This window comes from Eucyclogobius newberryi, unplaced genomic scaffold (genome assembly GCF_026437365.1).
Source record: "Eucyclogobius newberryi isolate DKJ021-1_F unplaced genomic scaffold, fEucNew1.0.hap1 SCAF_13, whole genome shotgun sequence".
NCBI classification, from domain to species: domain Eukaryota; kingdom Metazoa; phylum Chordata; class Actinopteri; order Gobiiformes; family Gobiidae; genus Eucyclogobius; species Eucyclogobius newberryi.
Window position 1 is genome coordinate 34,554,766 of NW_027315757.1, and position 15,202 is coordinate 34,569,967.

General features: G+C 41.9%; 2 protein-coding genes across 2 annotated transcripts; both read right to left on the bottom strand.

Moving 5' to 3' along the window:
- Positions 1 to 1,088: 1,088 nt before the first annotated feature.
- On the bottom strand, positions 1,089 to 3,458 carry csdc2b (cold shock domain containing C2, RNA binding b). The gene is made up of 3 exons (XM_072443743.1): positions 3,083 to 3,458; positions 2,341 to 2,463; positions 1,089 to 1,929 (listed from the first exon to the last, which is right to left on the bottom strand). Exons 1-3 carry the CDS (start codon positions 3,268 to 3,270, stop codon positions 1,767 to 1,769), a joined length of 474 nt encoding a protein of 157 aa, XP_072299844.1. The 5' UTR covers positions 3,271 to 3,458; the 3' UTR covers positions 1,089 to 1,766.
- Positions 3,459 to 8,493: 5,035 nt separating this feature from the next.
- polr3h (polymerase (RNA) III (DNA directed) polypeptide H) lies at positions 8,494 to 12,051 on the bottom strand. The gene is made up of 6 exons (XM_072442257.1): positions 11,778 to 12,051; positions 9,979 to 10,075; positions 9,823 to 9,909; positions 9,275 to 9,338; positions 8,958 to 9,192; positions 8,494 to 8,793 (listed from the first exon to the last, which is right to left on the bottom strand). Exons 1-6 carry the CDS (start codon positions 11,922 to 11,924, stop codon positions 8,743 to 8,745), a joined length of 681 nt encoding a protein of 226 aa, XP_072298358.1. The 5' UTR covers positions 11,925 to 12,051; the 3' UTR covers positions 8,494 to 8,742.
- Positions 12,052 to 15,202: the final 3,151 nt, after the last annotated feature.

Sequence of the window (15,202 nt, forward strand, 5' to 3'; positions counted from 1 at the left end):
ATTGTAACATTGTTTTATTGTTTTTATGCTACTACTAATGCAAACTATTATATTTACAAGCTTTTTTTTAGAATAGCTGAGATATTGTCCAGTGTTTTAAGTAATACTCAAGATAAATGCCAGCTTACGTTTTGCACTAGCAGTGACTGTAATTGTAAATGTATGTTGCAATCTATTAACATTGCTCAATTTAATATTTATTGTGGATAGTCATTGCAGAAGCATAATTAATGACTTTACAGCAATGATGTCTCCTTATTGTGAATTGTTTTAATCACAAAACTGCTAGAATTGAGAGGAATTGTCCATGGTTTGCTTTTTATGCTTCTTTATATGATATTACACAGGATTTAAGGATATTCCTATGTGTTTTTCCACAGGTTTTTAAACCACGAACTGACTAAATGAACTCACTAGTTGATTAAGCTACTTTCTCCATCACTGACCTGTCTGCCTGCCTCTCTGTATAATGTAGCATGTACTGTATGTTCTTGTGTGAATCATGTAATGGCTTTTTATACTCTAACTGTCAAAATAACTATTCTGAGCCATATGCAATAGATACTGACAAACTTTGTATTGCCAAAAGTTTTTTAATCATCAGAGGTTAACTAAAATGAAGCTTGAATTGAGATGGTTCTTATAATGAAAATGTACTTAGTACATTAAAGCTCATTAAGATGATGTTTCTTATGTAATGTGACAAATAGGCCAATTACTCTCTATTATTGGGTTTGAACTCAAAAGTGGACCACTGCCGATTTTATTCTATTCATGTAATATCTGCTACAACTATGGGATTGTAAAATTGAAATGTTATAACTGAGGTTGTGTTTTCGAGGTACTTTCCATATGTATTAGATACATTTCACCTCGATGGCTTTTTGCAGTTTTTAAACTAACAATGACTGAAAGCCTCTGCGTGAATCTGTGAATGACTGATAAAAGGTTTTAATGTTTAGACATTGTTTCGATTGTAACATAAGCGCGTTATCATCCCAATGTGTCATCCACAAAGTCAAAACAGACATGAAAAACAGACGTGCACAATAACCAAAAAGAAACAAACTTAAATGCACAATGACATTGTTATGGCCAAATGTATACAGCTAAACAATGATGCATGTCTTATGATTTAAATGTTTACATCAGCTGAGAGACTTAGAAAGTAGGTCCACACTAAAGTGTGGTCAAATCAAAGGGAAAACCATCATAAATACATCAATTAAATTAAGTCAAACAACAATACAAAGACACATTCTGTATATAAACCTGTATATATCCATGCTTTGTAACTTTACACTCCTTTACCAACTCTCTCTTTCTGGACTTTGCCTTACACAATCACATTTCCCCTTTCTTCACTATTTTAGATCGCATTTCAAAACAGCACAAACCTCTGAAAACAAAATGTTCCTTTTTCCTTATTTGTTATAGTGAATCCATTCCTCTGCCCTCAACTTTACAATAATACAAGCTAGTCAGCTGACCCATAGTTAACATGTGATATTGGAACTAAACAGCCATTTGGAAGCAGGAATGATATGAAATGATATGGGCAGTTGCGAGTGTCACTGGACAGAACTTTATTGTGCAAAAGCAATTTCGTAAAATATCAAGAGTCCCAACCAAACTCCTAATCCTGAATACATTTTTACCAAGATCAGTCAAATGGGTTGTTTAGTATTGCAAACCTATTCTCCCAAAAATAATATAGTGCAGTAAAGTAAGTCCTCTTAATCTGCTCCTCCGGGTCCACTTTGGGCCTATGAGCTGATGATTTGTCCGGACCAAGTCTCGTGTTTGCTCCCTGGGTTCAGATGTATGATTTTGACCTCCACCGCCTGCACCTTCAGGTACTTGGGCGGGACTCGGCACACTTTATATGTGACCTCATCGCCCTCAACTGGGACGTACTCTCCATCCACGCTGAAACAGAAACATAAGGCATAGCAGGTGAGAAGAACAAGTATTTCTGTGCAATTTTATACAGCAACATTTGGGAAATCTGGGTGTTACTGCAGAACGTGCTATATTAAGCAGAGAAGCAGGTCACAGCAGATACATTTTCCCATTTCAGAACTACTAATCATCCCATGGTAGGATCCTGCATAGGTCAAGGCTGTTCAGTTTATTAACATGTACTGTGCAATTTGAACACTGCCTGTATCTATACTGTGAACTTCAAATACCATAAGGATATTTTATTGGTATACAGTACAACTAGGTTAGGTTTTTTTCTTAATGGCCTGAATACTGCAGACGTCCCGGTGTCCTGTCCGATTTCAACTAGTCCTGGTACAGGTAATGCAAGCTGCTTTTTAGCTTGTTGGCACCCACTCTGAGATGTGAACAAAGATGTCCTCTCCACCGTGCGAGGGCTGGATGAAGCCGTGACCCTGAGATCTGGAGAAGTTTTTACAGACCCCTTTGAATACGGGCCCTGATTGAGCACGGACAGTCCTGCAGCAGACAGAAGCAGACAGAAACACTGTTAGAGATGACACACGCTGTTAGAGATGCACAACGGAACAACGTGTTACAACTGAAGGCTTGCGTGACTTGTCTTATATAATGTACTGTATGGTTTTTAATCAGGTGTCGTTACAATCAAAGATCTCAAAATAATCATAATATTGCATTGGATGGCAAAAAAAACATTTATAAATAGATCAGATTTCCTTTAAAGGTGTTCAATGTAACTTTTCTGGTGAGGCTCCATGTGTTATTGCTTTGTTTGGAAAACAGGCATTCTTACTGTGAGTGGTGTCCATGCCACCTTTCCAAAGATCTGACAAGTACCTTGGACATCAATTGCTTGTCTCCATGGAGATAGATGAGTTTAATACTGTATAATAACAGTTCAGGCAAAATTTAAGATTTCTATGGAAACAAGCCCCAGAAAGAAAGTTACATAGGTCAAAATATTGTGGTTTCAGAACCAACTTCATCTGAAAAATCTAAAATAATTTTAGGGCAAACTTAAAATGGAAAATGACATTTAAAGAAAGGTCTAATTTAAATAGTTTTGTTTGGACTGACTGTAAAGAGAGATCTAGCCTCACAGAACATTCAAACTCACGCTGAGTATGTGCGGGTGCGCTTGGTTGGCAGTGGGCTGGGCAGGTTCCGGGGCAGAGGTTCTTCTGCCCCCTCCTTCCATACTCGACTCCGTTCTCTCAGGAAGGGAAACGACAGAGTCAGAGAGGCACTGGGCGAGCGCAGGGGCGAGCGCAAAGGTGGTTCAGCAGGAGATGTGGGGTCTGCCATGTCAAAGATGCAAGCACAAGAGTCCTGACTTGCAAGCGGCTGACACTGTTGTGGTCCGTCTGCCTCAGGGCAGGGCTTTGCCGATCTTGATAACCAGGTCAGGGCTGTCGCCTCAAGGCCGTCAACAGAGCTCACTGTGGAGAAGGAGCCACAGGGAGGGAATGGAAGGAGGACAGTCAGTGGGTCATCATATTGCCTGAAAACATATTGTCTGAGACGGCAAGAATTTACCATGTTCTATACTAGTGGTTTTCAACCAAGGGTCGTGTAATGATTTCAGGGGTCCACAAATGTAAATGTGTGTAACGGTGCTGCCTGGAGGTCGAGGGGTTAAGGTGGCAGCCACAGTGTCTAATAAAGATGTGAATGTTTGTATTGTATAGAGCCGTGGTTCACACTATTTCAGTTGCGACCTCCATAATAATAACCGTTGATGTTCACGACCCCCAAACACAAAAAACTACCTGCAAGGTGATAAAGAAGCCTGATTTTTAGATCATTATTTTATTTTCAGGGCATAAGCCCAGATAAATTAATCTGCTCGGCCAGCAAAGAGTAATCTACATTTAACACTGCATTTGAACTCTGCCCCGTGGTGTGAAATATGCAGATGCAATCAAATGTATGTATGAGCTGCAGGCATAATGTCTCTTTTTAGTGATAAAAATTATAGAAAATATTAGATGTCAATAAAATACCCCAGGGACATGCAACATAAAACGTTAATTTAAAATTAATTGTGATTAATATATATCGCTGTCAGCTCTTAATGAATACATGCTTTCAAATAAAAGCAAATTATTTAATTAGTTTGAACCGTCACATTTACTACATGAGACCTTCATGACCGATGTTGTTGTTTTACTTCTAATGGAGAGAAAGAGAGAGCGTGATGCACGGGGGCCCTGTGGAGCTGATGCGCGGGGCCCCTGTGGAGCTGATGCACGGGGCCCCTGTGGAGCTGATGCACGGGGGCCCTGCTCCTCCAAACGTGACAAAGGCCGCACCGCCCGGTGGCGTGACGTCAACAACTGCGCCACTGTGCTCGTGACGTCAGTGGCACGTAGGCTCCACCAGAACAATCACATGACGACATTAGAGTACTATAGCCTAATGTTGACTGTTTGCACCAACCACTTTCAGTTTGTGAAAATGCTAAAGCCTCGAGGCAAATGCATCTCATTAAAGCTCATAAAGCACATAAAGCACATAAAGCACATTAAAGCACATTAAAGCACATAAAGCATCTGTGAGAAGTGAAACTGGAGGAGGAATTCACCTGTTTAACACAGTATTTATTCTAAACAGATAAACAATTCAACTTAAACTGCAGCATCCTGGCTGAAAGGTGCATCTGTGCCAGTTACTTGCAGCAGCATGTTTGTCAGCCCGAGGAGACTTTTGTATTGAAACGCTGTTCGTTCCTATAACCCTTTCAACCCAAATCCTTTACATTTATTCTCTGAAGAAATTAAACCAGACACAAGTCTCATTTTTGACCCGAAACCAAAGCCACATAAACACGTCCTCTGCACATTCATCATAATGACTTACCGCGTCGGCGGACAGGAGGAAGCGGACGATCCGTGACCGTGAGAGCGCGTTTTATAAAGTCGCTCTGAATTATATAACCGCTATTTAAATAATCAAATCGCGTAAATCCGCATCGGGCTCTGGAAAACCCTGATGTGCCTGAGCCACGGACGAGTCTGCGCAGCTGGCGGAGATTCCGATGGCGTGATGTTACTCGCTCCGCGCGCGTCTGAGGAGCGTCCAGTGCGCTCCGTGTGCGAGGCGGCCACTTCCGGTATGTGACGAGCTGCTGCTCCATCCCACATGTGATCGATCCCACATGTGATCCACCCCACATGTGATCCACTCCTCATGTGATCCATCCCACATGTGATCCATCCACATGTGATCCACCCCACATGGGATCCATCCACATGTGATCCACTCCACATGTGATCCATCCACATGTGATCCATCCACATGTGATCCATCCACATGTGATCCACCCCACATGTGATCCATCCACATGTGACCCATCCACATGTGATCCACCCCACATGTGATCCACCCCACATGTGATCCATCCACATGTGATCCACCCCACATGTGATCCATCCCACATGTGATCCATCCACATGGGATCCACCCCACATGTGATCCATCCACATGTGATCCATCCACATGTGATCCATCCACATGTGATCCACCCCACATGGGATCCATCCACATGTGATCCATCCACATGTGATCCACCCCACATGTGATCCACTCCACATGTGATCCATCCCACATGTGATCCATCCCACATGTGATCCATCCACATGTGATCCACCCCACATGTGACCCATCCACATGTGATCCATCCCACATGTGATCCACCCCACATGTGATCCATCCCACATGTGATCCACCCCACATGTGATCCATCCCACATGTGATCCACCCCACATGTGATCCATCCCACATGTGATCCACCCCACATGTGATCCATCCACATGTGATCCACCCCACATGTGATCGACCCCACATGTGATCCACCCCACATGTGATCCATCCCACATGTGATCCATCCCATGATCCATCCCACATGTGATCCATCCACATGTGATCCACCCCACATGTGATCCACCCCACATGTGAACCACCTCACATGTGATCCATCCCACATGTGATCCACCCCACATGTGATCCATCCACATGTGATCCACCCCACATGTGAGCCACCCCACATGTGATTCATCCACATGTGATCCATCCCATGATCCATCCACATGTGATCCACCCCACATGTGATCCATCCACATGTGATCCATCCCACATGTGATCCACCCCACATGTGATCCACCCCATGATCCATCCCACATGTGATTCATCCCACATGTGATCCATCCCACATGTGATCCATCCACATGTGATCCATCCCATGATCCATCCCACAGGTGATCCATCCCATGATCCATCCCACATGTGATCCATCCCACATGTGATCCATGTGATCCATCCCATGATCCATCCCACATGTGATCCATCCCATGATCCATCCCATGATCCATCCCATGATCCATCCCACATGTGATCCAGCCACATGTGATCCACCCCACATGTGATCCATCTCACATGTGATCCATCCCACATGTGATCCATCCACATGTGATCCATCCCACATGTGATCCATCCACATGTGATTCATCCCACAGGTGATCCATCCACATGTGATCCATCCCACATGTGATCCATCCACATCTGATCCACCCCACATGTGATCCACCCCACATGTGATCCATCCACATGTGATCCATCCCACATGTGATCCATCCACATGTGATCCACCCCACATGGGATCCATCCACGTGATCCACTCCACATGTGATCCATCCACATGTGATCCATCCACATGTGATCCATCCACATGTGATCCACCCCACATGTGATCCATCCACATGTGACCCATCCACATGTGATCCACCCCACATGTGATCCACCCCACATGTGATCCATCCACATGTGATCCACCCCACATGTGATCCATCCCACATGTGATCCATCCACATGTGATCCACCCCACATGGGATCCACCCCACATGTGATCCATCCACATGTGATCCATCCACATGTGATCCACCCCACATGTGATCCACTCCACATGGGATCCATCCACATGTGATCCATCCACATGTGATCCACCCCACATGTGACCCACTCCACATGTGATCCATCCCACATGTGATCCATCCCACATGTGATCCACCCCACATGTGACCCATCCACATGTGATCCATCCCACATGTGATCCACCCCACATGTGATCCATCCCACATGTGATCCACCCCACATGTGATCCATCCCACATGTGATCCACCCCACATGTGATCCACCCCACATGTGATCCATCCCACATGTGATCCACCCCACATGTGATCCATCCACATGTGACCCATCCACATGTGATCCACCCCACATGTGATCCACCCCACATGTGATCCACCCCACATGTGATCCACCCCACATGTGATCCATCCCACATGTGATCCATCCCATGATCCATCCCACATGTGATCCATCCACATGTGATCCACCCCACATGTGATCCACCCCACATGTGAACCACCTCACATGTGATCCATCCCACATGTGATCCACCCCACATGTGATCCATCCACATGTGATCCACCCCACATGTGAGCCACCCCACATGTGATCCATCCACATGTGATCCACCCCACATGTGAGCCACCCCACATGTGATTCATCCACATGTGATCCATCCCATGATCCATCCACATGTGATCCACCCCACATGTGATCCATCCACATGTGATCCATCCCACATGTGATCCACCCCATGATCCATCCCACATGTGATTCATCCCACATGTGATCCATCCCACATGTGATCCATCCACATGTGATCCATCCCATGATCCATCCCACAGGTGATCCATCCCATGATCCATCCCACATGTGATCCATCCCACATGTGATCCATGTGATCCATCCCATGATCCATCCCACATGTGATCCATCCCATGATCCATCCCATGATCCATCCCATGATCCATCCCACATGTGATCCATCCCATGATCCATCCACATGTGATCCAGCCACATGTGATCCACCCCACATGTGATCCATCTCACATGTGATCCATCCCACATGTGATCCATCCCACATGTGATCCATCCACATGTGATTCATCCCACAGGTGATCCATCCACATGTGATCCATCCCACATGTGATCCATCCACATCTGATCCATCCCACATCTGATCCATGCAAACTAACCATCCACAAACACCGTGGAGGATGTGTGATGTCAGCATCATTGAACCCATTAAACAAACTATCGAACTGTTAATAAACCGTGTTGTTTTTGTTCTGCTGATGCAAGGAAGATTGTGCTGAACATAATAAAAATAAGATATTGTAACAGAGTACACAAAAAAGAAATGTAATTACATCAGCGTTCACCAGAATAACCTCATGCCTCTAATCTGTTCATATTTTAACCTGTAACGGTTCAAGCTCACAAACATGTGGCAGAACAGTATCACATATGTCAAGTTTATGTTTGGACTTGCATTTAGAGCTGAAGAGTAGAAGCAGAATTAAAGTCTCATTACCGGAAAATCCATGTCAAATTAAAGTTAACTTCCTGTCGCACAGTCCTTATAGACCAATAAGGCAATAAGACAATGAGGCAATTCAAATAAAAAAATCCACATATTTATTGCTTTTTCATATAAATCTGTACATTATTTGAATCTCTAAATTGTTTCCATGATATAAACATACTCAGAAAACACAGCATAGAGCGTAGTACGGCAACTTAACAAATGCATTCTCTTCTTTTGATTTCCATTGTTTTCTTTTATACAACCAATATCAGTAAATAAAAGTAACGTTTTACCACATTTTAGTATCTTATAAACAAACCCTTCCCTCATCGTCATTTGCTTTGTTAATTGTTCCACCAGGACAGAAGCCCCAATCCTGGTTCAGAAATGGTTCCCTGTAAAACAAATACTCAATTATTAATGTATTATGTCATGCTTGTTGTGCCGTAGAGAACACATTTCTTGTGTAAAGAACTATGTTACTATCAATGACAATAGCAGCAGTAAAGTAGGAGTAAATCGATGTAATAAATGGTGCAGAGTACAGAGGTGTTCTTACTAGGAGAGTATACGGTGCTTCTTTCTTCTCCACAGCGGCCTCTGGTGGTGGACCTGTGGACTGTCCGGGTTGGGCTGCAGTGTCTTCAGTAGCAGTAGCTGGTCCTGTTGGAGAAGTGTCCACAAAAACCTCATCTGTCACTCTAAAGCGAATCTCTTCTCCCTGGTCCATGTAGAGGTCATGAGCCCCTTCATCGGTCTCATACTCCCAAAGCCACACCTGCTCTGCCTCATCACTGCAGCTGTTGTCAAGGTGATTCTCAATGATCAGCACAAATCACATCTCACACGGTTATACTGCACATTGGGGCAGGATACAATTTCGCAGGCTGTTGAAGAGACTCTGGAGGAATGAGGATGTCGTCAAAGAAGCCCATGGTTACTGAAAAACAAAGGTTGCATTATTGACAATTTGTGACTCATGAGGGTTATTCATGTCCAGAGCACAATGTACCCAAGTTCAATTGTTGTTTGTTTTTAATTGAGATATAAGTTAGCAAGAAATACAATATTAGGTGCACAAATATTTAAATATCATAATCATTTCACAGTGATACCATTGATGTATAATGTATTGAACGTTGATGTATTTATTGCATTGTATGCAGAGGTCTATTGTATTGTTATTTGCTCATATGTGCATCCAGAATATAGTACATCACATTACGTTTCATCACTTCTACTTTCGTATGCAGTCAGTCACACATGGCCCTAAATGTATCCATCATCAATCGTTATAAACATAGGAAGCCTCTTCTGACAAAAAATATGAGTAAAATTAAGTGTAAATTTATTTTTCCTTCTTAATATTTACAATAGTTGAACTAATATAAACTTGGATGTAAAATAAATGACCAGAATGTTACCGTGAACTCCCTCTTGACTACAGTACTTGATCTTGCCAACAAGGACCTCGTCAAGGAAAGGATGGAAGACAACATACCTAAAATTAACTAAAGAAAGAAGACAAAGCAGGTGAGAAGTTATTTGTGGTTAAACCAGTGCAACCGTTGCCATCGTACCTTTAGTGTGTGAAGCTCCATCTCCTGGGAATATAAAGGAATCATCCATCTTAGTGATGTCATACAGGCAGATACACAGTCCAACATTGTAGACCACCTGAGGCAGGAGAAGGAGAGAAACAAACGTGAAACCACATCCAGTCACAGACACTTCTGAGGAGCATCGTCTGATATCGCACTGTATTTCCATGGTATTGTAGTGTCTCTGTAATGTTATGTACTATTGGACTTTCACAGGACGGGTTGGTGTGATCCTGTCTGACTGAGACTCTCATAATGTGGATATGACTCTCAGCCTCATAATGTGGATATGACTCTCAGCCTCATAATGTGGATAATAATGTGCATAATGTGGATTTGACTCTCAGCATCATAATGTGGATTTGAGTCTCCATCATAATGTGGATTTGACTCTCAGCATCATAATGTGGATTTGACTCTCAGCATCATAATGTGGATATGACTCTCAGCATCATAATGTGGATATGACTCTCAGCCTCATAATGTGGATTTGAGTCTCAGCATCATAATGTGGATATGACTCTCAGCATCATAATGTGGATTTGACTCTCAGCCTCATAATGTGGATTTGAGTCTCAGCATCATAATGTGGATATGACTCTCAGCCTCATAATGTGGATAATAATGTGCATAATGTGGATTTGACTCTCAGCATCATAATGTGGATTTGAGTCTCCATCATAATGTGGATTTGACTCTCAGCATCATAATGTGGATTTGACTCTCAGCATCATAATGTGGATATGACTCTCAGCATCATAATGTGGATATGACTCTCAGCATCATAATGTGGATATGACTCTCAGCATCATAATGTGGATATGACTCTCAGCCTCATAATGTGGATTTGACTCTCAGCATCATAATGTGGATTTGACTCTCAGCATCATAATGTGGATATGACTCTCAGCATCATAATGTGGATATGACTCTCAGCATCATAATGTGGATATGACTCTCAGCCTCATAATGTGGATTTGAGTCTCAGCATCATAATGTGGATTTGACTCTCAGCATCATAATGTGGATTTGACTCTCAGCATCATAATGTGGATATGACTCTCAGCATCATAATGTGGATATGACTCTCAGCATCATAATGTGGATTTGAGTCTCAGCATCATAATGTGGATTTGACTCTCGGCCTCAATGTGGATTTGACTCTCGGCCTCATGTGGATTTGAGTCTCAGCCTCATAATGTGGATTTGAGTCTCAGCATCATAATGTGGATATGACTCTCAGCATCATAATGTGGATTTGACTCTCGGCCTCAATGTGGATTTGACTCTCGGCCTCAATGTGGATTTGACTCTCGGCCTCATGTGGATTTGAGTCTCAGCCTCATAATGTGGATTTGAGTCTCAGCATCATAATGTGGATTTGAGTCTCAGCATCATAATGTGGATTTGAGTCTCAGCATCATAATGTGGATATGACTCTCAGCATCATAATGTGGATATGACTCTCAGCATCATGTGGATTTGACTCTCAGCATCATAATGTGGATATGACTCTCAGCATCATAATGTGGATTTGAGTCTCAGCATCATAATGTGGATATGACTCTCAGCATCATAATGTGGATTTGACTCTCGGCCTCATGTGGATTTGAGTCTCAGCATCATAATGTGGATATGACTCTCAGCATCATAATGTGGATTTGAGTCTCAGCATCATAATGTGGATATGACTCTCAGCATCATAATGTGGATATGACTCTCAGCCTCATAATGTGGATAATAATGTGCATAATGAGGATAGTGCAGTGAGTCCGCACCTTGTTGGCCAGTTTCTTGTTGAGTTCCTCGGCGATAGCGTCGTTCAGTCGCTTGTGGAAGTCCCACGGTGAGATCCGCACCGTGTCCACCATGTCCACTAGAACAAACATGATGCAGTCCCGCGCCACCAACAACAAACAACACATGGACAACACCGCTCCACCCGCAGCTCTTTACCATGGTCACATTTTATTCATTGTTGATTCACTGCCTGAATAATGCCGGTAGTTTGACTAAAGCTGGCTAAAGGCTAACCGGCTAAAAGCTAAGCGGCTAAAAGCTAACCGGCTAACACACGGGCTAAACGGGCTAAACCTAAACACATGAGCCCAGCTTCTTCTTCTTCTTCTTCTTCGTTTGGTGATTTATCGCGGTTGGCCAGCTTTGACATGCGCATTACCGCCACCTACTGGAGCGACTGTGCTGGTTCTAGGGGCTCGTGAGTGAAAAAGAAACTAAAGTCCAGCACTGAACAATGTTTTTGGTTAAAACATTCTAGCATTATGTAAACTGGTAATATTTGCCGTTTGAACACACCATATGAACCCAATAATACCGTTTTACAATGTTATGAAAAGGAGGAAAAACAGTTTGCTTTTTTACCATTAAAATATCATAAACGTGTTTCTTCTTGCATGACAAATTGAAGGAAGGTGGCCTGATCAAACAGAACTTTTTCTTTTTTTTTTTTACAAATACGTTCAACTCCATGAATACAAGACACAAGGGCAGTTTACATAGCCTAAAATTATTATTAAGCATATTTATTCAGTCTAATTGTAATAACATATTTAGTAGCTATTTAGTACTAAAAATAGCTACTTTAAAATCCAAATAGTGTGTATAAATGCACATAAATGTACATGAAATATGCAATATGCAACATTTTGAGGACTTCCCATTCAAAAGAGATACTATTTTAGTAGATACTATTTACCCATGGACAGGAATGATTATTGACGCCTTTCATACCTTTCATGTAGTGTAATCAACATGTGCTGATGGTATGAAGCTAACTGGAGGTGCTGTGTCTGAAGCGCTGTTGCTTTCGTAGTTACTCATTTGAGACTTTAATCTGTGGTTTGTTTGAACACAATCTGAACATAAGTGCAGGACCATGCAATTACTGTCGGGATCACATGCAATGGTATTTATGTATTTATTTGTCTATGGGAGTTTTTATTTATTTATAGGAGATCTTCTACTGAAAGTGTTTTTCAGACTTCCTATAAGTGATCTGTTCTTCTGTATCTACCTCTGTATCTACCTGCGTTGCACCAATGAAATTTCCCCATGTGGGACAATAAAGGAATATCTTATCTTATCTTATCTTAATCAGACTCTGACAATTGCAATTGTCAGTGAAGAATAGAACTTGCTTTGGTATTAAGGTGCAACATACAGTAATTGACAATAATATATATAATACTATAATACTAAAATATATAAAAACGGCATGCGTAAAATGTTGAATTTACAAATAAAATAGAAATTGAAATTTGGATACTAACTAACAACTGATGTGTTTCATTGTGCAATTTATTTATTGTGACAAGTTTGTATGTTATACACATGACATGAAATGTTGCTGTGTTAACCACTGTCTAACACTAAACAGTTTCAAACTGAACATAACTAAACACAAGTTTAATGCAATCTACCATTAAATAAAAAGCTACAGCCTTTATTCAGCTCTGTTTGCATGCTTTATGTGAAGGTGCATAGAAAAAATGTGTTTAGTTTGTTTAGACCATGGCTTAATTGCAAACACTGTCAAGTTAGCCCTATCCTTTTGTAAACTCGGAGTATGAGACAAAGTGTTGGAAATCACAAAACTAAGTGGTGAATTAGAGGTAAAAAAGTGTACAATTACAGCTGTGTCCGATCAGAGCTGCACCAAGCAGGCATCACTGGTCCAAACACGTCTGAACGAAGTGCATCATTCTAACATTGGAGAAGAAATCTTAAACATTAAGGTAAAGGTAAATGACAGTATGTCCCCCAACAGTCTGTAGCTACTGAGTTTGAAAATGTGTCAGAATCATTACGGTTTGTGTCAATGTGGCTGCAGTGTGTGTCAAAGACAACATAAATGACCACATGTCAGAGTTTTATTGTAAACTCCTCCTAAAGCATGAATGTTTTATATGCTGCCCATGGCCTCAGCACTGAACCTAGAATGCTAATGTCGGTTTACATTTGTATATTTCCCATTGCAGGCAAGTCGGATGTTCTATGCATATTTTACACACTCAGGTTGTAATTTGAACTGTTAACCAGCTGGGAAATATAGAAAGCATCGAGGCAAAGAAATCCAACTAAGCTGCAAATGATGTTGCAAAATGCATAAGAAAATAACTCATCTTAAGTCAGTTGCAACATTCCATATAAAATGTGTTGATTGCCAAGTGAGTGAATTGCATTGTGGGCTCATAAATGTAAGGCAGCAGCAGAATGACATCAAAAGGTCACAGAGCAGAACCAGGTGAGCTGCAGCTGTGCCACGACTGATGAACAGCCCTTTGTATAAAATGGCACACTTTTGTTCTGGTGGTGCAATGGCCGTGGAAACATCTGTTCTACTCTGAAATTGCAGCATAACACTGTACAATTCCTAGCTAAAGTTTTATGTGGAAGTAGAACAATGCATTTAAATGGGCGATAAACAAGCCTGTCATTATGGAATAAACAGAGAGAATGAGACGCCAGATACACTCTACCAGTATCTTCTGGTTTAATTCTTACATACCTAAACACCATAGCTACAACCACTACTAACAGTAAAGGCTGGTGCAAATCAAAACAAACTATAACCTGTTTGATTCCAAAAACATTTAGAAATATGATGTAGTATTCTTCTTGAGTCAGTTGCTCTTATACCAGCTGCTTGTGCACATGAATTATTAGCTGCCACTCTGTTATTTAATGAGATGGTATTTCCTCTTGAACGTTTTCTGTCGTATTTGGTCTTCAAATGTTGTTGCTTTTCATACGTCCATAGCCAGCGTCTTGCACGGTCCTGCAAGTACAATTTAAAATGCTGTGTTAAAGCTGTAAGTAAAATAGGCCAAACTGATTTTTGTCACTACAATAATACATGGACAGTGCTTAAACATTTATGTATTGCTCTTTTATGCGTGTGCTCTTTTCAACTATACAGTGGTCTTGTTTAGTGGTGTGCATCTATTGAATGGTGTTTTTGCTCCCTCTTTGCATTCCATGTCCATCTTTTGCCTTCCCCAACAACACTGCATTTCCCTCCGAGCTGCAGGAGCTGCACCGGAGCTCCTTCAGTCTGTTAAGGGCGGAACCAGCCTTGAACCATTCGATCTGCGGCTCACTGAAGGTGTGGTTCAGAGAAATGGTGTCCTTGCTGCCGTCCCGGTGTTGGATTACTGCTGTCAGGCGCTGCAAAGGGGAAAAC

What these genes read in the sequence shown, in the direction of transcription:
- polr3h (XM_072442257.1), bottom strand. Translation starts at nt 11,924, where the DNA reads ATGTGTTGTTTGTTGTTGGTGGCGCGGGACTGCATCATGTTTGTTCTA. An exon ending in ACAAGAAACTGGCCAACAAG is followed by an intron (nt 10,076 to 11,777) that starts GTGCGGACTCAC and finishes CTCCTGCCTCAG; the next exon opens with GTGGTCTACAATGTTGGACT. An exon ending in TAGTCAAGAGGGAGTTCACG is followed by an intron (nt 9,339 to 9,822) that starts GTAACATTCTGG and finishes TTTGTTTTTCAG; the next exon opens with TAACCATGGGCTTCTTTGAC.
- csdc2b (XM_072443743.1), bottom strand. Translation starts at nt 3,270, where the DNA reads ATGGCAGACCCCACATCTCCTGCTGAACCACCTTTGCGCTCGCCCCTG. An exon ending in CGCACCCGCACATACTCAGC is followed by an intron (nt 2,464 to 3,082) that starts GTGAGTTTGAAT and finishes TGTCTGCTGCAG; the next exon opens with GACTGTCCGTGCTCAATCAG. An exon ending in ATCTTTGTTCACATCTCAGA is followed by an intron (nt 1,930 to 2,340) that starts GTGGGTGCCAAC and finishes TTTCTGTTTCAG; the next exon opens with CGTGGATGGAGAGTACGTCC.